Genomic DNA, 27,506 nt, shown 5'->3' on the forward strand with positions numbered 1-27,506 from the left:
TCAGAGTAGATATAGGTATCTTCATTTTGAGTTAAATATGTTCAAAAGTCTCTCTAAAATCTGTCTGTAACTTTAAGGAATGTCACTACCAAACACCTTTTTCTGCAATTGAGCAAACTTTTTTGGGTGTTATTCATAAAATGTAGTTTTGTGTGTGTACAACTGTTCTGAACTGTGCTAGCTAACCATGTGTTGATTATCATCTTTGAGTTAGGCTTAAATGTCTTTAAAATTGTCACTACCGAAACATGCCATCATTGTTTTGGTAGTGACAAAAGGGAACAATCATTTATTTGGGGGAAATAAACTCAATTTTGGTACAGTTATGCATATTCTTAGTGTTTTAATATGTTTTGTTTTAGTTAATTACAATTCTGTATTGTGATGTTCGCTATCAACACATTACTGTCACTACCGAAAATGTGCAGTCATGACCGAAACATGGGATGTTTTGTCGAAAATAAAGTATATTGAATTATCAACTAAGATGTTATGATAGTGTTTGGTTCAATGTTTATTCAAACTAATGAATCCGTCACTTTGAAATCAGTATGATAAACTTTATACCTTTTACAAAGAAAGATTAGATTCAAAATACAACAAATCTCAGAAATTACACTTGAAATATTGTTAAAATTGTAATTACTGATTTACCTGTGAAAACTTTTTTTTAAAAACAGAAAAAAAAAAAAAAAAAAATATATATATATATATATATATATATATATATATATATATATATATATATAGGTAAGGTAGATGCAAACTAAATCTTCATAGGTCATTGTAATCTTTCTTATTAAATTATTTATCATTGTGTTTCGATAGTGACATATTTGGGGAGAGAAAAAATATTCCAAAACTTTCAGAAAATACAAGGATTAACTGCACAATTACTACCTTGGATATTATACAATTTGCATACAAACAAAATTTGTAAAATTTTTGAAGCAATTCTGTAGAATGGCCCATATATAATCTGTTTTTAGTCATACTGTGAACGCAGCTCCATGTAACATGTTCTTACGTGTCCTTGTGTGATGAATCTCTTTGTGTGTCTGTTTGACCACTGCATGCTGATCATTCATTCATCATTCAATGGCTTAAATTACTTTCTTTAGAGAGAACGAGCACCATAGTTATAGAAAAATTAAGCAAGAAAGCCATTCTTTGTGTTCAAGTCTTGCTGACCTTGTTGTAGGAGTTGGAGTTGGTAAAATATCCATCATCCAGCTACATCTGAAAACTCCTGAAAACACATTCATCATGAAATACTGCCTTCTGAGAACTGCAAAATGCAGGAGAGCTTAAACGCTGCTGAGTGTTAGAAATTTCAGCACATCATTATCACTGTGATGCTTGACTGACACTGATAATTAAAGCCTCAGGACCAGAGACATGGAGACCTGAGCTCATTAATCAAATCAATATTTAAATATTAATTATGTGGGATATAATTAAGCAATCTTGTGGAATAGATGCATGTGATGTTTATGTAAGTTTATGTGTGTTTGTTTAATACATCATTAGAAAACGGATATTTCCGGCCCTTAATTCTGATTGGTTGAGCCGTGTTCGAAGCCGTTGTAAAATTCCTGAAAACATACAGCTGACCGCATTATCACTGCGCCACTAAATGTGTATGTTGCTACGTCTGTCTTAGTCTGTCGAGTGACAGAATGTATTAGCTGCATTCAGATTTAGCATTTTCCTTCAAAAAAGTCTGTTTGAATGTCCGCTGCGATCTTGTCCTTTTAACAGTTAATGGGTTTTCCCGTGCCCTGCTGACACTGACAGCGCTAGTCAAAGCATTTGCGTCTTGTTCCGTGTTCACAACAAGTTTCAATATAAAAGTCTTTGCGACTGAGTGACTCGCTCATAAAGACAATCTTTGCCGCCATCTAATGGCGTAATAATGTAACTTCTGTTGCTGTTCATGGTCAGGGACTATTTTTTTCTGGCGGAAGGAAGGCTTTTAGTGAAAGTTTACTTCATGAATGTTGCATTGATACATATGTTTTGGCTTTAATATTTGTATTGTGTGGTAACTGTTTTATAAAAGCAATAAGCCCTGTGAAGCTGTGGTTTAAGTGAATTTATAACAGCTATGGGGGGTTTAGGCACTCCGCTCCACATTGAGCCTAACAAACGCCCCTTAGCCGTTATAAATTCACTGTACACCATGGCTTCACGGGCCTTATTGCTTTATTATGCTGCATCAAATCAATGTGTCAGCAAAAATAAGCACCATAAAAACACTAAAAAATAGGCCTTATGACTCATTGTACTCTAAAATAAAATAAAAATTAATTAATTAAACAATGTAAATAAAATAAAATAATTTTAAATAGAAAATATAAATAATTTAATAAACACTTTTAAAAAATAAACAAAAAAATAATAATGATTCACTGACAGTGACAATACACACACACAGCAGATCCTTTAAGGCCTGTAAGTTGTGAGGTGGAGCCTCCATGGATCGAACTTGTTTGTTCAGCACATCCCGCAGATGCTCAAATGGATTGAGATCTGGGGAATTTGGAGGCCAAGTCAACACCTCAAACTCATTGTTGTGCTCCTCAAACCATTCCTGAACCATTTTTGCTTTGTGGCAGGAGCATTATCCTGCTGAAAGAGACCACAGCCACCAGCCTTGGTCTCCCATGACCCTGTCGCCGGTTCACCACTGTTCCTTCCTTGGAGCACTTTTGATAGATACTGACCACTGCAGACTGGAAACACCCCACAAGAGCTGCAGTTTTGGAGATGCTCTGACCGTCGTCTAGCCATCACAATTTGGCCCTTGTCAAACTTGCTCAAATCCTTATGCTTGCCCATTTTTCCTGTTTCTAACACATCAACTTTAAGGACAAAATGTTCACTTGCTGCCTAATATATCCACCCACAAACAGGTGCCGTGATAAAGAGATCATCAGTGTTATTCACTTCACCTTACTGTGCTGAATGCCTGATCGGGGTGTGTGTGTGTGTGTGTATATGTATATATATATATGTTCAGTCAAGAGTGATTTCTTCGTCGTTTATCTTTTGATTAAAAACAGAGAGCAGGAATACTGCTGTCCCTTTAAGACATAATTCAAAGATCCAGTACACTGATACTGACACACATGCGCTGTCTCGTTTTTCTCTTAAGACATAACCTACTATATTTGTTAAGATACTCGCTAAGATGGGCATGTTGACATAATTTTTGTGTGAATTCGTCCATTTAGGTGCAAGACTTTGCGCGAGAATATTTGCGCTGTGACGCTTCTCTCCATGAACGCTCTTCGGATGAGTGCACACAAAAATCTCCTCACAGACCGCACGAGTTCCCTTTCGCATCTTACGGATGAATGTTTAAATGGTCAAGGTTTAAATGAGTTTAGTTTCAACACAGATAGCAACGTGAGATGTTCAGGTCTCACCTGCTCTCATGCGCTATCAACACCCGGGTGATGATGGTGTAAATGACTGTTCATAGAGTTTTCGGCACATCATTGAACATTTGTTTACAACGAGTGACTGTTTTGTCCATGTTCTTTTGATCATTGCTGTTGTAACGTATGGGAAACCAGAATGCACATCCATCGACTGAAACATACATTAGCCGAATCCATCTGTCTGTTTTGCACGTTGTTTTCAACAAACCATATTATAGATGCGTCGTCAGATTTGGGATGCAAGCGCGCGCCGAACTGTGAGTGGAGAACCGAACGGTTCTATCCCTAAAAGCAACTTTATCCTGAATGTGTGTGAAAACAATGTGACTGTACTGAAATGTGTCTGTGCATAAATACAATGTGCGATTAGTGCGTCTAGAGCGCGCTCATACATTATTTGTTTGCCTCATTATAATGTCACCACATTCGTCTTTACTTTGATTGCAATCCTCATCCATCAAAACTTTCATAGCAAGAAGCTCGTTAGCTTTATCCAGCCGAGAAACATAGTTTTCATATCATCTGGCCATACAGCGGTGGGATGTTTCGACGTTCCGTTCAGACAGGAACAGCACATGGCGGGAGGGCTTGTGATCTTCTGATACAATGACAGAATATGACAGAGAGTTAGTGTTTTAAAGCGAAACAGACACTGGAATAAATAACTCTGATGACTCTGTCATCTCTGATATAATCGGCATGGACTTTAAGATCATCTAACTGCGTGACATAAATTACATTATGACGCAATTTCACATGCTTCCATAATTTTTTTGCATAAAATATGTGTTAAATTATTTTAACGCGTTAAGGATTTTGAATTAATCGCATGTGTTAACGCGTTAACGTTGACAGCCCTAATATATATATATTTCTTCTGTTAGAGTGATTTTACCACATTTTAACAGGTTTTAAACACTCACTACTGTATATCACATATAAAAATATTCCCCCTGCATTACAGCTGTAGAGTGGTGGAATGTGTTCTGGCCAAGGGGCTCATGGGTATCTGATCAGAAGCGGACTGACAGCATCATGCCAAACAGCCAAAAAGTCAAGGGGTCAAGGGGCACAGAGATGAAACACTAGAGGACACTTCAGGCTTTCACAGAAGATATAGATCCACACACACACAAAGTGCATGTGTGCCAAGGGAATACCATGAGAGTCAGGCTTCAGTATTCAGTATGTCTCTCTCTTTCTTGCTACAGAAACTGCATCTAATTCAGTGTATGTTCAGCGCTAATGAAAACGCTAATGATTTTGACAGAGGAACGGACCTTAACGATATGGCAATTCAGATCCTCCTCCTCTTCCAGGGGGATCGATCCCTCGAGGAGCAGACACAGAGTTTTTTAGATCTTGCTCATTTGGTCCATTACCCCGACAACAGCTTCTGCATATGTTTTTCTGGGCAGGTTTTATTACACAGACAAAAGAGATGGTCCTCAAGGGACATATTTCAATGTAGATCCCCCTTCACCAACGATGAGAGGATGGAGGATCTAAATCCACCAGCATTTGCAGTCCACCCAGCCCTTTGCTGAACCCACCATGGATCAAGAGCCTGAGCCCACCGCAGACACTGAGCCACAGCCTGAAGACATGTCCGTCCTTGAGTCAATGCACACTGCTAAGTCTGACCAGGTGTATGAGCCAGTTCCAGTGTCCTTCCCAGTGGGATTTTTAGTAGAGCTGGATGATGAAGAGTGGTCTCCTACCCATCCTCCAGCCTTGGAAATCTGTATTCCCAACCCTGGATTAATGAACTCAGAGTTCCTCCTGTTCCCAAGCCCTTCCTCCTCCGCTGGTTCTGTTCGGCCTCCAGTTGTCTTGGCCTCCATTGGTCCCACCCAGCTTCCAAATCTCCTTGTCTCCACTGGTCCCGCTCAGCTTTCAGTTCTCCTCATGTCCGCCATCCCACCCAGCTTCCAAGTCTCCTCGTCTCTGTAGGTTCCGTCCAGCATCCAAATCTCCTCATCATCGCTGGTTTTGCCTGGCTACAAGGCTGCATCTGAAAACTGAAAAATGCTGCCTTCAGGGGACAAATTTCAAGGTAGGAAGGCATCAAGGCACATCTGATCGATTTTTGAAGGCAGCATAGATGTATCCTTCGCTGCCTTTGATATCCCACAATCCTGTGCATTCCCTTCTATGACAGTTGAGCTAGAAAAATAAAGATGGTGTCCGGAAGTTGCATTTGCTGCTCAGTTTGTGTGTAAATGTACGTTTTTGACCACAGTTTTCCACTTTTGATGTAATTTCTAGCAAGAAATTACTACTGTAGTACTTACATATTTGTTTAGTTCTCACCAAAGCTCACACTATTTTGCTGTAGATCATTAAACTGTTATGGTGCCTCGGACGTCTGTCAGACAAGTCATTACCTGATTAGGCAGCGAGGCAACAAGTCAGCTGCCTAGGTTTTCGGATGCAGCCAACGTGTCCTTCATCGTCCGTCTCCTTCGTCACCCAACACCAAATAACTTTTATTACTGATGGACCTTCCAGCCTCCCACTCCCTCCTCCTCTATCAACTCCATCCAGTTCCTTGGCCCTATCTTTACTGGCTTCCTTCAGCCCCTCGGCTCTTCATTTAGTGGCTCCGCCCAGCTGCTCAGATCCACCTTTGGCTTCCAGGTCGTCAACTCCAATTGGTGTAAGGATCCCCTGGCTCCGCCTCAGGCCTCAAAGCCCATTACTCCACCATGGCCCATCGACCAGTCAGCTCTTCACTTCCTCTGCTCCATCTGGGACTGTCATCCTTCTGGCTCTACCAGGCTCCCTCGTTCTTCCGGCTCTGCCTTGGTTAGTCATTGCTCTGCCTCCACCCCAGACTTCCGGACCTCTGGTTGTACCTCGTCCCCCACCTCTTTAACTTCTTCTCAGGCCTCATTTCCACTGGCTCCGCCTCAGTCCTCTGGCACCCTGGCTCCACCTTGGCCGCTCATCACCGTGGCTCTGCCTTGGCCTCCTTGTCCTCCGATGTTGCTCTGTCTTTCCTTCCTTTGGACTCTGCCTGGGTCTCCACCTCTCCCAGCTTCACCTTTGTTGGTCAGTTCATGACTCCACCCTGGCTTCTCCCTCCAACGGTTCCGCCGTGAGTCATCCTCCTCCTAGCCTTGATCAGGGTCGTCCCATGGTCTCTTTCTCCACCTACTCCCCCATGGATTCTTCCTCCAGCACCCCCATGGACCTATATTTTTGTATAACCCTCTTTCCCACCCCCGGAGTTTTTGCAACCCTCCCTCCAGTCATTCTTTGTCTGTTCTCGTGGCTCTATAGACCTTATGTGCCAGAGAAACAAGCATGCAGCCAAAGTTATCATGAGCATTGTAACGTTTGAAGCTGATGTCAAGGAAAATTTTAAAACGAGCGGTTCATTCATAAATCCATAAGAATTTACCTTCATACTGTGGGAATACAAACATCCTCAAAGGTGTTCGCTGTATCAATCCAGTACCTCATAAATACAACTGTTTCCACACAGATGGATAAAAAAAAAAAAAATCCAGGAAGTTGCATAAAATCATCCATTCAGATTAGAGATCAGCAGATCATATTTCCAGTTTAGTGTGCAATATGGATCAGACAGTTAGTGAACATACTGTGGGTGGAGGATGGAAAATGGATCACAAAGAACTAAATATTGATTGTTTTTGGTGCAAAAACATAAGTGGACCTAAAATTATTAAATAATGTCCAATATGACCTCTTTGAAATGATCCAATACTCCCATCCACTGAATACTGTAAACTTCTAGTATACCAATACAGAAAACAGCACAACCCAAACCCTCCCTCTATGAAAATAGATCTAAATACTGTTTACACTGTCGTCATCTTTTTTGCTTTAAGCATCAAGAAAGATTCTCATGAGAGTGTCTTGGGGCATCTCAGCTTTCATAAAGAAGAATGAATCACGTTTCACTGTTATTTTCTGGTTCATAATACAGAATTAGACATCTTCACATGTGACAGTTCTGTGCCACACATGAGATATGCTCATTTAAAATACATGTATTCTGATAAATAGTGTATTATCATCTGCTCAGGATCACACATGGTGAAACAAGCTCATCAATTAAACATATGAATGCAGAGTGACTGAGCCAGTGAGTAGTAATGCTATGCTGTGCCCGCAGCAGACATACACTGAACCTGCCACTACCTGAGAGCTTCAAACTGATGAGTGTCCTTAACTCTGGATATTCAGATAGTCTCTAATGTGTCAGCTTAATTTTCAGTCTCTATAATGCTGACAGCAGCCGCCTAGGAAGCATAGATATATCACCAAGGCTGCATTAATAAAATACAGTAAAATAAGTATGTTAAAATGTTTTTTATTCCTGTGATCAAAGCTGTGAGTGTATACATTTAAACCTCACAAACACTGGCAAATCTATCATCCTGAAAAGTAAGAGTTTTGCACAAGCAAGTGATAATAAAAGTAATTTTCCAATACTTTTTTTGAACTCCTCCAAGGCCGTTGCTCTGATTTTCATAAAAATGGAACCAGATCACCTTCAGACCATGTCGACAAAAAGTTGTGGGATTCAAGTCAATTTGTTGAACCATTTTTGAATAACTTGTGAACAAATTTTACATAGAGCTTACGAAAATAGACGTAAGGCTACTTTATCTCCACAAAGTTTCCTCATATTCAGTCCAAACTTGGTCCATGTCGTCACAAGACTGATCTGAGGTAACTGCATTTACTGCAATGCTGCATTTCGGTGCAGCACCCCCTACTCATCCGGAGATGGGGAAAATGGATATTTTTGCCTATAACTTCTGAGCAGTTTGTCTAAAAATCATAAAAGTGGTCTCGTTAGATTCGGAGCATTATGCAGAGTCGAATGATATTTTCCCATATCTTCCATTTTCAATTTGTAGTAAAATGCTGTGTTTTATGAATGCACAAACATGTAATTACGAAACTTGGTATGGGTCATCAGCATAATACCCTGAGTATGTCTGAGAAGTTTCGGACCAGCACCACCTAGTAGTGAAAAACGAATGTGAAAAAAATGGCTTACATGCTTATAACTTTGGATGTGGTTGACTTATTTTCATGGGATAGTGCAATGTTGTGATTTATCATTTAAACAACATTTGTAAATATCTTCAAAACCGTTAGTCCGATCGAGACAACCATAGTAGGAAAATTAGAAACCTAGGTTGTTGACTAAGCGTTAATGGCCAAATGTCAAACTTTTGATAGTAAGTGGCAAAAAAAAAGCATTCAAAGTCAGATGTGGGTATTTTTTTATATGTTCATACATATAAATGTCTATAACTCCTAAACCAAATAAGATATTTTCACTAAATTTGACACACACATATATGGGGACACTATGAGGACACACACAAAAAAGAGGTGGTACTGCGCCACTTGGTGGTGCTATAATAATAAAACAAGTAATCGGCTCTAACTACAGTACCATTGGTCTGATTGAATTCAAAACTGTCATGCAGTGTCTTGGTCTCAGTTGCTATCATAGTCCATTATGACATTGTTGTTCTGCTGCTAGCTTCTTTGTTTACTTCTGTTGTGCTTGCCCCATAATTGCTGCTTGCAGATATATTTTTTGCTTTAATTTGTATAAACCACTGACTTGGGCTGCAGAAATACACAAAAAGTTACACAGAAATCTAGAGATAACAACCATCATAAATATGCACATACATCCATGAATATGCATTGTTTCGAATTCTTTGATGTTAATGGAGGGATGTTTTGCCGCGAGGAGTTATGTGATTTGGCTCATTCTTTTCATTCCTAAGTGCACAATGAGGACAAACAATCCTTTTACCAATGTGTTCACTAGAATTCTGAGTTACCGTGGTAACCTAGAATCTTTATTGGAACGACCTCATCATTCAAAACTTCCAGATTCCAGTTCTAGAAGCCCAGATGTGTCTCGTCCTGATCAGATATCAGCGACTGACTCTCGCGTATGTATTTCAGCCTTTTATAGCAGAAACTGAGAAGCTGTCACGAACAGGATCTGACAAAACTCGCAGGAAGAGTCTGTCCTATATTTTATGTGTTCAAAGATTTAAACATCTGAATTGCTCATGCATGACATACATGCATAAAACAGCTAGATATTGTCTACAGAAAATATAAGTGATATTTGCACGTATGCAAAACTTAATAGCATGATGCTCTAAAAAATGTTTTCACCTATTTCAAACTCAAATTCAAATTCAAAAGCTTTATTGTCTAGCCCCACAGGGGTAGAAAACTGTCTTCAGACAAGGCTCAACAAGGACAGAACATACAAACATTAATTAAAAACTTCACAACAACAACAACAACTCATCTTACAATCCTATTTAAAATAACAATGGCTGTCAGAACAAAGGACTTCCTATACTTAACCTTTTTAATCAAGGTACCGTTGTACCGTCTACCTGATGGAAGTACTGGAAATGAACTATAAAGAGGATGAGGAGTAACCAAAATAGAGGAAGTCTTTCTTTTCACTGCAACAGTTTAAAGACAGAAATGCTTGTTTCTCTCCAATAATTTTACCAGCCATGTTTATAATCCTAAAAGGTTTGTTCTTACATTTAACAGAAAGACAATTAAACCAGGAAACCATATTAAAAGTGAGCACGGACTCGATGAGAGATTTATACACAACTATCAAAATGTCTTTTTCAATGTTAAAACTTCTCAATTTCCTCAGTAGACCTAGACCTTGATAAGCCTTAAAAAGACTATCTGAGTGCTTTCCAAAAGTAAACTGGGAGTCAATCTCTGTACCCAAATATTCTCTCAAAGATCCCACCAACTACCTCACCATTAAGTATCAAGGGTTTAAAAAGTGGGCATTCATTACTATCCCCACAACACATTTCTTTAGTTTTGTTAATATTAAGCTGCAAGGAACTCTCCTCTGTCCAGGTTGTGAAAACATTAACAAAGGTAAAATAACTGTCCAGTGATTGGGTACCCTTCACACGTCCCCCCAGTGCCATGTCATCTGCATATTTTATAAGCATCAAATTTTCATCGTTACAGGTTATCTCATTTGTATAAATAGAGAAGAGAATTGGGGATAAAACACATCCCTGTGGGAGACCAGTTTTTAAAACCATATTTTCAGACTTTCTACCATTCATCAAACCAAATTCATCACCATTTAAAAAAGCTATTTTTTTAAGATTTAAACAATGTTTAAGATCTTTTGTAGCCCAGGGCTTATTGTTAGGGTAACACCTCACACATTTCACAGGAATTACAGTGTCTACACAAAAATCAACATACCCAGATATTAAGGCATTGAGTATATCTAAATCATTTTCACAGTCCTTAAAAAATACATCCCAATTTGTAGCTTCAAAACAACCTTTTAGTGTTTCAGTAGAATCAAAGTCCCATACCTGGATAGTCCTAGTTTGCACTTTTTCAGTTTTTAATTTTTGTCTATAATGAGGTAAAAGCAGAACAGCATTGTGGTCAGATCGACCGAGAGGTGGACGTGCCTTGGAGATGTAGGCGCCTGGTATGTTTCCAAAGCACAAGTCCAATGTTTTATCCAACCTGGTGACAGACGTGACATACCGCTCCAAATTCGACAGAAGTGTAGTAACATCACAACGATTAAAATCACTGAGCAGAAAGACCGGCTGATCTCCAAATCTGTTTACAATATTATTGAAAGTGTCTTCAATACTTTCAGCAGCCAATGTAAAACCAGGACCTAGAACGTATATCATTATATGAATATCACTGTTATTTGGGTAAATTCGCACCATAATTTCATAATGCTTTGAACAATCGGTTTCCCTCAACGTAAAGTTCGTTGCCAATCTGCTATCCCCAGCCATACAAAGACCCCCACCAATAGTTTTCTGAGTTTTAGTAAGAGTAAAACCATTTAAATTAAAATCTGTTGTTTCCTGGGACAGCCATGTCTCCGTAAAACAAAACAGGCTTGTGCGTCGATAATCCTCATCATATTTGATCAACGCAGACAGCCGATATATTGATACCAATAACTGATAATTGTTTATTTTTGAAAGCCGATAACTGATATATTCGCCAATAAATCTGAATCCATATATATATATATATATATATATATATATATATATATATATATATATATATATATATATATATATATATATATATATAATTGCCTGATTACAAAAACAAAAGTTTCACCATTAAAAGCCATGTCCCAAGCACACAATTATAATGTTCTCATTATAATTTTATGTAGTCTATTTGACAGACTTCTGCACGTTGCACTTCAAAATCATCATTGCGAACAGTGCGCATCTCAAGTGTCTCAGCTGAAAGAAATAATCCGTTATTAGTCAGCTTTAATATATCGGACAAATTTTCTTATCAGGCTGATAACGATAACATTAAAGGTTTAGTTCACCCAAAATGAAAATTCTGTCATTTATTACTTACCGTCATGCCGTTCCACACCCGTAAGACCTTTGTTAATCTTCAGAGCACAAATTAAAGGGGATCTATTATGCCCTATTTAACAAGATGTAAAACTAATCTCTGATGTTCCCAGAGTGTGTATGTGAAGTTTTAGCTCAAAATACCCCACAAACGTCAGTGTCTGTCAACATTCGTGGGCGGGGCCTGTGGCTTTTGTGACGTCACACTGCCAGGGATCTGGAAACGGTTTGATCTGAGACACTGCTTATGATTTATGGGGATTAAAAAAAAGGAGTGGGTGGATTTTTTATCACTATAGGGTGGTTGTGTACACACACTGCCAACACGCATTTATGTCCAAACACCAGGCAAAAGTGAATTTTGCATAATAGGTCCCCTTTAAAAATGTTTTTGTTGAAATCTGATAGCTCAGTAAGGCCTCCATAGGGAGCAATGACATTTCCTCTCTCAAGATCCATTAATGTACTAAAAACATATTTAAATCAGTTCATGTGAGCACAGTGGTTCAATATTAATATTATAAAGCCACGAGAATATTTTTTGTGCACCAAAAAAACTAAATAACGATGTTGAATCAGCGGTTCGGAGCGCCAAAGTCACATGATTTCAGCAGTTTGGCGGTTTGACAAGCGATCCGAATCATGATTCGACACGCTGATTCATTTACGCTCCGATGCTTCCTGAAGCAGTGTTTTGAAATCGGCCATCACTAAATAAGTCATTATTTTGTTTTTTGTTTTTGTTTTGGCACACCAAAAATATTCTCGTCGCTTTATAATATTAATATTGAACCACTGTGCTCAAATGAACTGATTTAAATATGTTTTTAGTACATAGTACATCCTTGAGAGAGGAAATGTCATTGCTCCCTATGCGGAGCCATCGGATTTCAACAAAAATATCTTAATTTGTGTTCCAAAGATGAACGAAGGTCTTACGGGTGTAGAACGACATGAGGGTAAGTAATAAATGACATTATTTTCATTTTTGGGTGAACTAACCCTTTAAAATAACATATCGGCCGATACTGATATGGTGGCCGATATATTATGCATCCCTACTTAGTATGAGCAATATGAGCAATAATAGTGAAGCAAACTTTGCAAACACTATTAATAAGAGGTCAAATTTTGATGAACCCTATAAAGCCAACTTTGTGTCAAATTTGATATGCAAGTTTCTAAGGTAAATGATAAACATATCAAAACTTTGCAGAAAAACCTGTGGCACACGATCTTCCACAAGCCTCCTGTTATCTGACTGACAGTTCTTTGGCAAGTAAAAGGCCTTTTTTAGTGCAATCGTAAAAGCATCCACCTTCAGCTTGTGATTCATGTGTTTTTAAATGATTTTTATAAAGTAAACATAAAAATAACTTTTGTATTGTTAGTAATATTTCAAGATGAACACTTACTGCACTGAAGCTACTTTGGTTTACTTGATTATCATAAATAATTTTTTTAGAAAAACCATGTTAATGTATCATCAGGCTTCTGAGGGAAGTTTATTAGTTCATCTCTCAATCATCATTGTATTGCACTGCATTAAATGTTTTAAAAATACATAGCAGTTTGATTATAAAACTAAGCAATATCATCTAACTAAGACGCATTATGACATGCTATATTGTTATATTGTTATCAAGATCTCACTGATTTACTTTTTGTCCATATAAATATCAGCATCTGCATTACTGCAAAAAAAAGCTTTATTTTTTCCTCAAATATGAGCTCCTTATATATTCTAATACTTTAAGAGCCTTAAGATCCCGATGTGTAATACATGATATTCGATTTTTCAAACTGTTATTTGATATGTCAGGCTTTACAGGGTTAAACACCCATCAGCCCCCTCAGTGTTGGACAGATGGAGATGGACATGTCCCAGATGAGACACCTCGTGTCCTCTCAGCATCTCTTCACACACACTTATTCCTGTCCATCCTGAGCAAGCGAAGTGAATCTTACCACAACAACACCATATCTAGCTATATTTTGGCTTAACCATTCCTGATCTAGATGTAGGCACTGATCTAATAACCAGAAAAACTACATCAAGTTGTAGTTCTACAGTAATAACCGTCACCTTGCAAGTCAAACTAGTTCAGTATGTGATCATCTAGCTTTTCACATTTTTCCTCCTGGCAAACTGTCACACCTCGTCACCACACGTTAAACATGTGAAACCAGCTGTGAATGTAAGGAAAGGCATGACACTGTCAAATATTTAATGTTCATGCACTATTTGCATGGTATATGCACAAAACACTGTATTTCTATTGTACTTTTTATTAGTCACGGCTAAAGCAAGTTCTAATAACTAGTATGAAAATTTACCATTGTTTTATAATAGTAAAAACATGGTTTTTGAAGCAAAACCATGGTTAATTTGTGGTTACCATGGAATAACTACAATAACCCTATGTTATTTTGGTTTTATTTGTACTATATGTTTACAAAAAGTACTGTGACAGTACCATACAGTGACTGTAACACAATGTACAACATACTGAACGACCACCATATTTGGTATTATCCAGTTATGTGCAAAAAAACAACAACATTGTATTAGAGTTGTGTAGATAAAGTTTGTTGATGTTATTGTTACAAAGTTTTATCAAACGCCCTCTTTTTTTGAGTGAAAATGAGTTTAAACTTTGTCGTTTCGGTCTTTAATAAGTTAGTTTCTTACCGTGAGTGTTTCCCGGGCGGCGCGCGGTGTTGTTTCTGATGGCGCGCGCCCACCTTTCCGCCTCGCGCAGGTTCGCGTCCTCCTCATCATCATTATTATCATCACTACTGAGCTCGAGCCGAAAGCGACGCTCGTCCCTCTGGCGAACCGGACCCGAAGCCATCCACCGGCGCCGGTACGGGTAGAAATACGCGCACAGATACGCGCTCTGGTCCTCGCGCTCGCCCCGGTGCGCGCGGCTTCCCAGGCAGTCGCGCAGGTCCAGGTGCTCCGATGATGCTGGTGGTGATGAAGGGGAGTTGATCCTCTGGACCGTGAGGCAGCTGTCCGACAGACTCAGCGCGTACGTGAGCCGCCCGGTTTCCGCGTCTGTAAACACCCCGTGCATGCGCGCATCCGCGGCGGGCCCGTTCCGCTGCTGCTGCTGCTGTTGTTGACGCGACGCGTCCGGTTCATCCATCCCGCGACGGGACGGTGCTGCAGTGAGTGCGCGTGCAGTGCCGCGGGACGCTGTTTAAACACGTGTGCGTGTGTGTGTGTGTGTGTGTGCGCGAGAGAGAGAGAGTTCACATATCTCTCCCTAGTGACAGAAAAGCGGCATGACATTAAAATAACTGAGGCAAAAGGGCGTGACCGTGACAATCTGAGGACCGGACACTCCTGAGATGCGATTTACATCATTAAAAAGTGTTGTGATTATTCAGAGAATACCGTGGCCATAAGAAACATTTCACACTTTTAACTACAAGCACAGTACTATACCATATCAAAAGAAAACACATTAGTACAAGCAAATAAAATATATTTTCAAGAAACTCTCCGCTTAACTTCATAGAATGTAATGGGAAGGTTTTTGTAATTTAAACCACTGCTGGAGAAGACAATCATTAGTGTAAATGGACATCTGACTCAAACCTCTAAATAATAGAAGACAACTTCTCCTGATTGTCTCAGATCGGCCATTTACTACATGTTTTGTATGATCACTCCATTATGCTTCAGGCAGGTAACATTTGTCAGCATCACATTGATTATCATTGGAAAGAAATCTGTGCATCAAAATAAGGTGGAACCTTTAGTCAGGCATAACATTATGACCACCTTCCTAATATTGTGTAACTTTTGCCGTCAAAACAGTCCTGACCCATGGAGGCATGGACTCCACTAGACCGCTGAAGGTGTGCTGTGGGATCTGACACCAAGATGTTAGCACTAGCAGCAGATCCTTTAAGTCCTGTAAGTTGTGAGGTGGAGCCTCCATGGATCAGACTTGTTTGTTCAGCACATCCCACAGATGCTCGATTGGATTGAGATCTGGGGAATTTGGAGGCCAAGTCAACACCTCAAACTCATTGCTGTTCTCCTCAAACCATTCCTGAACCAATTTTGCTTTGTGGCAGGAGCATTATCCTGCTGAAAGAGACCACAGCCACCAGGGAATACCGTTTCCATGAAAGGGTGTGCATGATCTGCAGCAATGCTTAGGTAGGTGGTACGTGTCAAAGTAACATCCACATGGATGGCTGGACTCAAGGTTTCCCAGCACAAAATTACCCAAAGCATCACACTGCCTCCGTCGGCTTGCCTTCTTCCCATAGTGCATCCTGGTGTCATGTGTTCCCCAGGTAAGTGACGCACCCGGCCATCCACGTGATGTAAAAGAAAACGTGATTCATCGGATCAGGCCACCTTCTTCCATTGCTCCGTGGTCCAGTTCTGATGCTTCACTGTTGTCTCTTTCAGTGGTGGACAGGGGTCAGCATGGGCACCCTGACTGGTCTGCAGCTCCATACACAACAAACTGATACACTGTGTATTCTGACACCTTTCTATCAGAACCAGCATTAACTTCTTGAGCAATTTGAGCTACAGGAGCTCATCTGTTGCATCGGACCACACGGGCCAGCCTTCGCTCCCCACGTGCATCAGTGAGCCTCGGCCGCCCATGACCCTGTCGCCGGTTCACCACTGTTCCTTCCTTGGACCACTTTTGACAGATACTGACCACTGCAGACCAGGAAACACCCCACAAGAGCTGCAGTTTTGGAGATGCTCTGATCCAGTCGTCTATTCATCACAATTTGGCCCTTGTCAAACTCACTCAAATCCTTACGCTTCCCATTTTTCCTGCTTCTAACATCAACTTTGAGGACAAAATGTTCACTTGCTGCCTAATATATCCCACTAACAGGTGCCGTGATGAAGAGATAATCAGTGTTATTCACTTCACCTGTCAGTAGTATATATATATATAAATATACACTACTCACAAAAAGTTAGGGATATTTCATTTTCGGGTGAAATTTCAGAATGCGTCTAAAATGCACTATAACTTTTAAAGGTGAAATTAATTTGACCTTCCCTAAACTTTTGAATGCACATGTCCAACTGTTCAATGTCTCAGTACTTCTTGCATAACATGTTGTTCTCTTACAAGGTGATTAAACGCAAAAAAAAAACCACAAGTGTCTGATCCATGAATCAACCAATAAATGTTCTGGTTCAATGAAAATTTTTATTTAAACAGTCCTCTTCATCATGCTGTTCACATTTTGAGACCAAGACGACACCTAACAACAGTTCCTGGGCCAAAACGGGATGTTCTCAGAGGGAAGTTGCCACTGAGCTTAGTGTCACAGCAGGTTGCAACAGACACAGAGAGTCACAAAAAGGCATAGAAGTGAATGTGCTTTGGCCGCATCCCATGCTGATGACCGCTTCATTGTGAACAGTGCCCTGCAGAACCAGAGGATGAATGCCACTCAACTACAGGCATGTTTAAAGGATTAGTTCACTTTCAAATAAAATTTCCTGATAATTTACTCACCCCCATGTTATCCAAGATGTTCATGTCTTTCTTTCTTCAGTCGAAAAGAAATTAAGGTTTTTGAGGAAAACATTCCAGGATTTTTCTCCATATAGTGGACTTCAATGGAGCCCAAACAGTTTCAATGCAGCTTCAAAGGGCTTTAAACGATACCAGACGAGGAATAAGAGTCTTATCTAGAGAAACCATCGCTCATTTTCTAAAAAAAAAATTAAAAATGATATACGTTTTAACCAGAAATGCTCATCTTGAACTAGCTCTGTTCTTCTTCTTCTCTATTTGAATTCCAGCAGTGTAGACACTGTTAAGTGTATTACTGCCCTCCACAGGTCAAAGTTTGAACTAATTGTTATATACTTGCACTAGCATATTGTATATGTGAATTTAATTCTAATAGAGAAGAAGAAGAAAGCTAGTTCAAGATGAGCATTTATGGTTAAAAAGTATATCATTTTTAATTTTTTTTTTTTTGAAAATGACTGATGATTTCTCTAGATAAGACCCTTATTTCTCATCTGGTATCGTTTAAAGCCCTTTGAAGCTGCACTAAAACTGTAATTTTGACCTTCAACCGTCTGTGCTCCATTGAAGTCCACTATAAGAAGAATAATCCTGGAATGTTTTCCTCAAAAACCTTAATTTCTTTTCGACTGAAGAAAGAAAGACATGAACATCTTGGATGACATGGGGGTGAGTAAATTATCAGGAAATTTTAATTTGAAAGTGAACTAATCCTTTAAGGGAGGTGAGAGGTAGGAAAAAGTCTACTATGGAAGTCAATGGTGCCCCACTTTTCAGTTTCCCACATTCTTTAAAATATTTTCCTTTGTGTTCAACAGAACAAAGAAATTTATACAGATTTTGAACAACTTGAGGGTGAGTAAATGATGACAGAATTTTTGTTTTTGGGTGAACTATCCCTTTAAATGCCCTACTTTCATGATATAATATTACCGTTTTTTTTCCCTTTTTTATTTTATTTTACAAGACAAATATAAGACATTGTAATACATATCAGAGCATATAAAACAAAGAGCACCAACAATAACTAAAATACAAAAAGAAAATGTATACAAAAAAAAAAAAAAAAGAAAACAGAGAGAAAAAAAGGATACGAAGTACTACATATTATTAGGGCAGTTACATGATATAATATTACCGTAGCATGAACTTTTTACAGTTTCCATAAATTTCACCTGAAAGTCAAATACACTATCTTACGGAAGCCCTAAACGGCCATGGATTACAATTTTTTTTCTATCTTGTTTTCTCGTGATCACGACTTATTTTCTCGTGATCTCGAGATAACAAAAGTTGTTTTCTCGTGGTCACGACTTAATTTTGTCGTGATCTCGAGATAACAAAAGTTGTTTTCTCGTGATCACGACTTATTTTTCTCGTGATCTCGAGATAACAAAAGTTGTTTTCTCGTGATCACGACTTAATTTTGTCGTGATCTCGAGATAACAAAAGTTGTTTTCTCGTGATCACGACTTATTTTTCTCGTGATCTCGAGATAACAAAAGTTGTTTTCTCGTGATCACGACTTAATTTTGTCGTGATCTCGAGATAACAAAAGTTGTTTTCTCGTGATCACGACTTATTTTTCTCGTGATCTCGAGATAACAAAAGTTGTTTTCTCGTGATCACGACTTATTAAAAGTTCTTTTTACAGTGATTGATTATGAAACACACTGTACCCAGATTCTACTGTTGCTATAGTAACGAACACAACTTTGACGCGCATCTGATCGACGGATAAATCATGCGCTCTTCTTGTGGATATTTCAGCTAAATGTTTACTTCACTTAATAATAAAGTTTACAATAAATAAATACATATAGGCTAATCAATCACTGTTCAATAAATGTACGCTTAACATTTTGTTTGTGTAATTAACATAGCTAATATTCAACAGAGCATCTCAAGCGCAGAGTGCCTTCAGAAAGATGCCAGATTATTCTATAATTCTAAAACCTTTTAGATTAAATATATATATATATTAAATGAATATTTTCTATATACTTTTTATATATATATATATATATATATATATATATATATATATATATATATATATATATATATATATTAGGGCTGGGCGATATATCGCATGCGATTGTCACGCGCATTTCTTCAGTAAAGCCGGTTCCCTGATTGCCGCTAAATCGCCATCACCCAGCTAACACACGACGTAACAGTTACGTAATGTATTCGTACTTTTTGGTAATGTCATGACTTACTAACTGACAACGTAACTACGACGTCGCATGCCAGTAATTTCATTACCTTCAGATTACCATCTCACAACGTCGTCAGTACGTTCTCCTAACGTTATAAGATTACCAAGAACGTTCCAGATACGTCCTCTATTCGTAATATATTGGTAATTCCATGACTTACTAGTAACGTAACTACAACGTTGTATGCCCGTAATAATATTACCATCACATTACCATATCACAACGTCGTCAGTACGTTCTCCTAACGTTACAAGATTACCAAGGACGTTCCAGATACGTCCTCTATACGTAATATAATGGTCATTCCATGACTTACTGGCAACGTAACAGCAACGTCATGTGCTCGTAATTTCATTACCATCATTTACACATTCTTATTATTACCAGAATTTGCAATATAAAACGTGTAATTAAATGTCAGACACAAGACTGAAATGTCCCCTTAAGAAAAAAAATGTTTCTTTTCACCAAATCAGAGTATGGATGACTGCTTTTTATATATAGTGACGTGACATACAGCGCGCGCCTCCACAAATGTAGTGCCCACAGTATGTTGATAAGAGTGTAAAGTTAATTTTTCTGAGAGAAGAATTTATTTTTCCGAGGTGACAACGAATAAATGGCTTTTATAAAAATGTATAAAGTTAACTTTGGAAAGACGCAAAACCTTTTTTTATTGTTATGTTTACGTTAGTGCAGGTGGCCGTTAGAGTTGCCATGGCAACCGGGAAAACATTCAAGCGGCTGGAGAGGACAGCGTCGACGTTTCTCCGTGTTTCTCGTCAGTTTTATAGCAATAAAGTTCAACAACTGCGTCAGATTGGTTAAGTAACATTACCCACAGTCTACTTTAAGTACTTTTGTTAATATTTTTACCTCTGTGATTTCCTTGATCGTCTGAAATATATGTTAGCAAAATGTTACGTTAGCATATGTTTTTAATGATACTGAGCGCAAAACGTCTTGAATGCTTTTATTTTATGTTTCGCTGTAGGCTATATGTTTTTATTTATAGTTTGAGTGTATTGTATTATTTTTATTTGGAGTTTTGTTTATGTTCTGTGTGTTTTTCAAAATAAATGAACTGAATTCATTTCGAGTCTGCATTCATCGTTCACAGCTGTTGGAATAGCCTTTACATTAGTTTGGGCAAATGAGGACATAAATTAGGTTAAACTACTGCATGTCCACCCATAGAAAAATAAATAAATATAAGAATTACCAACTGATGACCAACACACAACTATAGATACACAACGTTGCCACGACGTCGCAGTTACTAACTGGCAACGTCACAAAGTTACGTTGTGGCGACGTATAGGCACCTTTCACTTTTCCGGTTGCCACCACGACGAAAGTTTGGTCACCAAATTACGTTGCAGTTACGTAACAGTCACGTATTTTGGTTAGCTGGGCACCTGCTTTCAAATGAAGCGGCATTTAATAGACAGAGCCGTAGATCACTGATAAGCCACGCAATATCGCGTTCATATCGCAGATGTATCGCCTTCGATAATGAACGCGATATTGCGTAACGGCTCTGTCTATTAAATGCCGCTCCATTTGAAAGCAGGTGATGGCGATTTAGCGGCAATCAGGGAACCGGCTTTACTGAAGAAATGCGCGTGACAAAAGCATTCGATATATCGCCCAGCCCTAATATATATATATATATATATATATATATATATATATATATATATATATATATACACACACACACGACGAATAAAAATAACATACACATTATGTAATATATATATTACATAACGTGTATGTTATTTTTATTCGTCATGTAGGCTGTGACGATATGTGCTTTAAACTGTCTTCCTCCTATCTTCCATTAAAAAGGGGTGCAATACTCCAGATTTCCTGTTTGAGAAGCGTGTTTTTGTGTATGTTTTCTACAAAGAAATGTAGAAAATACAATAGGTTACACACTATCACTGAATTAAATTGTGACATATTTAGGTAAACGAACACTGAAACTGCGATGATTAAAATAGCGTCTTAAAGATACACAATGAAGTTCAAACAGAATACTATACAGTGACATCAAAATTAGTTTTAATAAACAATAAGTTTAGTATCACACGAACTATTGCAGTCGTGAAACTGTCATGCAACTAGTCAGAACGATAACAGATACACTAATTATAATCAGTCATTTCACAGTAGTTAATCGCTGAAGGCACACAATACTGCACAAAATAAAGCGATCAGGAAAACTCTCTCTGTCCGAAACTCGTACAATCTGAGCCAATATGAACTAATACAGTAAAGTGGATATTTACAGCGCATCACCAGTTATATTTGGTAATACACTGCCACCTGTTGGCACATTTGTGTAATGTAGAGCAGAGATTAAGTCGTGATCACGAGAAAACAACTTTTGTTATCTCCAGATCACGAGAAAATATTAAGTCGTGATCACGAGAAAACAACTTTTGTTATCTCGAGATCACGAGAAAATAAGTCGTGATCACGAGAAAACAAGATAGAAAAAAAAAAAAAAGTAATCCATGGCCGTTTAGGGCTTCTGTACTATCTGAAAGTAGTGTGTATCTATATATGTATGTATGTGTGAGTGTGTGGGTGTGGGTGTGAGTGAGTGTGGGTATGGGTGTGATTGAGATTAAACACAAGATATTTTGAAGAACATGAACAGTTGACTTAATGTAGGGGGAAAAAATACTATAGTCAATAGTCCATCAACTGTTCGGTTACCCATGTTCTCCAAAACATCTTCTTTTGTGTGCAGCAGAAGAAAGACAATTCATACAGATTTGGAACAACTTGAGGGTGAGTAAATAAAATAATTTTCCCTTTAAAAACAATCCTTGGTTTTTATCAGTTAGGTTACATGTAGCTGCAGTTATAATAATAAAATGTAGCCCTAAATGCAAAACATGTCATACTGTGCAGTGGATTAAAACGCATTTTTAGAATTATACATTTAAATAATATAATTAAAATGTATTTGCAGTAATGTAATTTTGTATAATTATATTATTTCTAGTGACTTTTATTTTGTAAAACGCGTCACTTTCCCAGCGCGCGCATTGTGGGCTCCACATTTCCTGCGTCCCAAACGCAAACATGATCCCTTCGCAGGGTACTTGGAAAGGAAAACAGGATTGTTCCATACAGAACTCTCAGCACACATTTCGTAATCATTCGGAACTCACTTTGTGTTATTTCAGAATTAGAGCCCTACACCTTTTGACCTTCCAGAACTCAAGGTGAAATCTTCGAAGGGAGCAGGGCGCAGGGATGTTCACTGCTGAATGGAACACCCCCCGTCACGTGGGTCGTGACGTTTCAGCGCTATAAAAGCGGACGCTCCTTGTTCCTCGTTCTCTTTCGCCGCGCAACACGTGGACGAGATCTCATCAGACACAAAGAAGATTTTAGCGCGACTAAAACGCGTTTATAATGAATTACACGCGGAGATACGAACACAGCGCCTTCAGACCACCTTGATAAATGTGAGTTTGTCGATTAGAGTGATTTTATTAACCACACTCGTGATGGTGGTCAGTGTTTAACTTTTCATTCGTCTTTCTGCAGGCTGAATTTAATGCATCGAGATGAGGATTGTCTGGTTTACTGTGTGCACAGTTCACTTAAAAGGTGGGTGTTGCATCGTTTTTCCTCCTTTTTAAATGCATTACCTTTTTAAAAGTGACTTTGGTCACTAGAGGTGTCAGGTTGACCGTGTTCTGTGATGAAGATGCTGTATAGGAAAAGCCGTCTGATGCGATAACTGACGATGGCGAAGCAGAATCTGAGACCCAATGTGCAGATCTGAAGTTCATCACTGTGCTGGAAACACTGAATCTGATCACATGCTCTTTCTCTCTCCAGGTGAACGTCTGAATCTGATTCGGTGCTGATCAGGTAAAGATCTCTTTCTGTTCACATGTTTGTCTGGCTCTTCCTCTGATGATAAATGCTGCATTGAAAGCAGGGTCGTGGTTTGTGGCATTTCGGGGACCCATACCCACACCCACCCCCCCCGGGATGCCCGAGCCTCGACTCTGCTGGAAATGCCCTCTGATGCCCATTAATGATGGCTCCAATTATTCTGAGGAAGCCGAAGCCAATGAGAATCTGCACCTGTAATCTGGTGTGAAACCCGTCTGACTCTGGTTTTCTCTTCACAGATGGAGCAGAAACACCACGAGGTCTCCTGCTTCACCTGGATTCACAGCTGTACGTATAAATCACCATATAGATCTGTTTTTTTCATTACAGGATTGAACCTCTAGGACAGGGGTGGCGAACTCTGGTCCTGTTTAGCTCCAACCCTGATTTAAACTCAACTGCCTGTAGCTTTCTAGCACCATTCAGACCTTGACTTGAAACACTTTGTATTAAATGTATTGCTTATTTACAGCTGTTTGGGCATAATTTTATTGCACCAATCTTTTTTTACTTTAAACTCGGCAGCTGAAAGGCTATACATGTAGCCAAATGTCTACTTCTAATTTAACAGTTAAACTAATCAAGAGCTATGTATATTACCTGATGTTTTCTTTTTTGTTTTTTCAGTTTAAAAATTATTTATTTCTAAAATCTGACAGGATCAGTATAATCCTTTTTTTTTTTTTTTTTTTAAGGATTAAAGGTACCCCAATCTTACTAAAGTTTTGAACAAACTGATTTTATCCAAATCAAAACCAAGATTGGATTGTGATCTGAACTAACTTCAGAATCCTTTCTTTTGAACAACCCTTTTTCAAGATTTGATCCAATCCCATAGCTAAGATCACATTATGTTTGAACAACTGGGCACTAAAAGACCCAAGTGAACAACCTTTAAAATGATTTAAGATAATAATTATTATTATTAAATGCATAACGGTGAGGTAGTAATTGGTTCAAATAATTGTATCAAAGCAATTAATCATATGGTTTTATTGAACACTGTTAAAATGCATAGTATAAACTTAAAGGGATAGTTCACCCAAACATTTGTTTATCTGCTTACCCCCAGCGCATCCAAGATGTAGGTGATTTGTTTCTTCAGTAGAACACAAATTATGATTTTTAACTCCAACTGTTGCAGTCTGTCATTCATATAATGTGTCAATGGGAACACAATCTATGAGAGTAAAAAAAAAACATGCACAGACAAATCCAAATTAAACCCTGCGGCTCGTGACGACACATTGATGTCCTAAGACACGAAACAATCAGTTTGTGTGAGAAACCAAATAGTATTTATATAATTTTTTTAACCTCTAAAACCCCACCGTCCGACTGCCTTGCGCATGGCATCTGGTGTGTGAGGTGTGTACGCGCTCTGGCGTGATTTAAAGGATTAGTTCCCCTTTAAGTAAAATTTCTGTTTATTTACTTGCATTCATGTCATCCAAGATGTTCATGTCTTTCTTTGAAAAGAAATGAAGGTTTTTGATAAACATTCCAGGATTATTCTCCTTATAGTGGACTTCAATGGCCTCCAAATGGTTGAAAGTCAAAATTGGTTTCAGTGCAGCTTCAAAGGGCTTTAAACGATACCAGACGAGAAATAAGGGTTTTATCTAGTGAAACCATCGTTTTTTTTAAAATGAATACAACTGTATATGCTTTATAAACACAATCGCCTTGAATGTTCTTCCGCTTTCCGTGTTCTTCAAAAAGCTTGCGCTTTATGTCCTACGCCTTCCCCATTCTACTTGCGGAACAAACGCTGCACCAGTTCAGTTTTTTCCGCAAGTAGAATAGGGAAGGGTTTGTAAAGTAGAATCGTTTGTTTATAAAGCATATAATTCCTCGTCTGGTTGACATTGATGCCTTCTCCTGTTGCCGTAGGTTTATTAGTGACTTTACGTTACAGATCTGGTGAAATGGAGCATGTTGTGTTTCCAGATGAACCTTATGAGCAACCCAAACTCTCGGCATATGTCAAGGCCGTAACCATGTCTTGAACGTTTTTAAAAGTCATCCTAACATCATACGGAGCACTGTGTAATGGAGTGCTATATGCTATATTTTGATTTAATGACGTACAGCCTTAGAAAACGGTCTAATGATGCGGTTCATGGATTCTCGTCCGTTAAATGTGCCACTTCTGTATTTTGTCAGTTAATCGACATGGTAAATTCCAATCGAGGACTTTTAATATAATTACAATATAATTTATTGGAGGAATCGTGATTGCCATAAACAAAACAAGCACTGCAATTTAATATGATTTTGAATCAATTGAACCAATTGCTTTGGTTTCCTAAAGCTTTGTTTCCCACTTCATCTACATAAGTGTTTTATATCAGGTTGACTGTGTTCTGTGATGAAGATGCTGTATAGGAAAAGCCGTCTGATGCGATAACTGACGATGGCGAAGCAGAATCTGAGACACAATGTGCAGATCTGAAGTTCATCACTGTGCTGGAAACACTGAATCTAATCACGTGCTCTTTTTCTCTCCAGGTGAACGTCTGAATCTGATTCAGAGCTGATCAGGTAAAGATCTTTCTGTTCACATGTTTGTCAATCTTCCTGTGATAAATGCTGCAGTTCCACCAGGGCCGTGGCTTGTGGCATTTTGGGGGTCCCACGACCTCCGGGTGTCCGAGCCCCGGCCATGCTGGAAATGCCCTGTGAGAAACTAATGATGGTCCAGTAAAATTCTGAGGAAACCAATGAGAATCTGCCCCTGTAATCTGGTGTGAAACCCGTCTGACTCTGGTTTTCTCTTCACAGATGGAGCAGAAACACCATGAGGTCTCCTGCTTCACCTGGATTCACAGCTGTATGTATAAATCGAAGTACATTTATAGTGGTTTTTTTTTTTTTTTTTTTTTTTTTTGTAATGCTGTTCTTGGGTCAGTATAGTTATGAAGGAACAATCTGACCCAAGATCAGCGTTTAGACATTCAAGCCTGTGATGAGAGAAGTTATCCCTGTCTGAAACTTGTGTTGAGTTATGGTAATCTGAGGCTTCACATTATTATTATTAAAAAAAAAAAAAAAATTAAATGAATTGAAGTGACGTCCCACCCCCTCACACACACTTTTTGCAGAAACTGAGTGTTGGAGAGTGACAGCATAACATGAGAATAACTGAAACCTCTGGAAACACTGAATCTGATCACATGCTCTTTCTCTCTCCAGGTGAACGTCTGAATCTGATTCGGTGCTGATCAGGTAAAGATCTCTTTCTGTTCACATGTTTGTCTGGCTCTTCCTCTGATGATAAATGCTGCATTGAAAGCAGGGTCGTGGTTTGTGGCATTTCGGGGACCCATACCCACACCCACCCCCCCCGGGATGCCCGAGCCTCGACTCTGCTGGAAATGCCCTCTGATGCCCATTAATGATGGCTCCAGTTATTCTGAGGAAGCCAAAGCCAATGAGGGTCTGCACCTGTAATCTGGTGTGAAACCTGTCTGACTCTGGTTTTCTCTTCACAGATGGAGCAGAAACACCACAAGGTCTCCTGCTTCACAGCTGTACGTATAAATCAAAGTACATTTATAGTAGTTTTTTTTTTTTTTTTTTTTGTAGTAATGCTGTTCTTGGGTCAGAATAGTTCTGATGGTTTATTAACATGCTCCTGGGATTATGAAGGAACAATCTGACCCAAGATCAGTGTTTAGACATTCAAGCCTGTGATGAGAGAAGTTATCCCTGTCTGAAACTTGTGTTGAGTTATGGTAATCTGAGGCTTCACATACTATAAAAAAAAATAAAAAAAATTTTTTTATAAATGAATTGTAAATGACTTTTTTTTTTTTTTTTTTTTCCACCTCCCCCATTTTTTGCAGAAGCTGTGTTGGCGAGTGACATCAGAACATGAGAATAACAAATTTTTTTTTTTTTTTTTTTATAAACACAATGTTTATTTCATAATAA

General features: G+C 38.6%; 1 protein-coding gene, 1 long non-coding RNA gene and 4 other non-coding genes across 6 annotated transcripts in view; 5 read left to right on the forward strand and 1 right to left on the reverse strand.

Moving 5' to 3' along the window:
- LOC137017195 (sphingosine kinase 1) overlaps window positions 1-15,106 on the reverse strand; it is a 31,767-nt gene extending 16,661 nt beyond the window's left edge. The window contains exon 1 of the mRNA XM_067381191.1: window positions 14,574-15,106. Coding sequence (XP_067237292.1) covers window positions 14,574-15,033 — 460 coding nt within the window. The 5' untranslated portion in view covers window positions 15,034-15,106. The remainder of the gene's footprint in view (window positions 1-14,573) is intronic.
- Window positions 15,107-22,979: 7,873 nt separating this feature from the next.
- On the forward strand, window positions 22,980-27,504 carry LOC137017198 (uncharacterized). The gene is made up of 9 exons (XR_010894574.1): window positions 22,980-23,131; window positions 23,214-23,276; window positions 23,511-23,543; window positions 23,810-23,858; window positions 26,082-26,114; window positions 26,355-26,403; window positions 26,766-26,798; window positions 27,065-27,103; window positions 27,419-27,504. It is a non-coding gene; the product is annotated as an uncharacterized lncRNA (long non-coding RNA).
- Window positions 23,364-23,436, forward strand: LOC137018240 (small nucleolar RNA SNORD49). Its single transcript, XR_010894868.1, has one exon. It is a non-coding gene; the product is annotated as a small nucleolar RNA SNORD49 (small nucleolar RNA).
- LOC137018241 (small nucleolar RNA SNORD49) lies at window positions 25,935-26,007 on the forward strand. The gene has a single exon (XR_010894869.1). It is a non-coding gene; the product is annotated as a small nucleolar RNA SNORD49 (small nucleolar RNA).
- Window positions 26,528-26,596, forward strand: LOC137018238 (small nucleolar RNA R38). Its single transcript, XR_010894866.1, has one exon. It is a non-coding gene; the product is annotated as a small nucleolar RNA R38 (small nucleolar RNA).
- On the forward strand, window positions 27,255-27,323 carry LOC137018239 (small nucleolar RNA R38). The gene has a single exon (XR_010894867.1). It is a non-coding gene; the product is annotated as a small nucleolar RNA R38 (small nucleolar RNA).
- Window positions 27,505-27,506: the final 2 nt, after the last annotated feature.

The sequence above is a fragment of the Chanodichthys erythropterus genome, chromosome 3 (assembly GCF_024489055.1).
Source record: "Chanodichthys erythropterus isolate Z2021 chromosome 3, ASM2448905v1, whole genome shotgun sequence".
In the NCBI taxonomy this organism is placed as follows: domain Eukaryota; kingdom Metazoa; phylum Chordata; class Actinopteri; order Cypriniformes; family Xenocyprididae; genus Chanodichthys; species Chanodichthys erythropterus.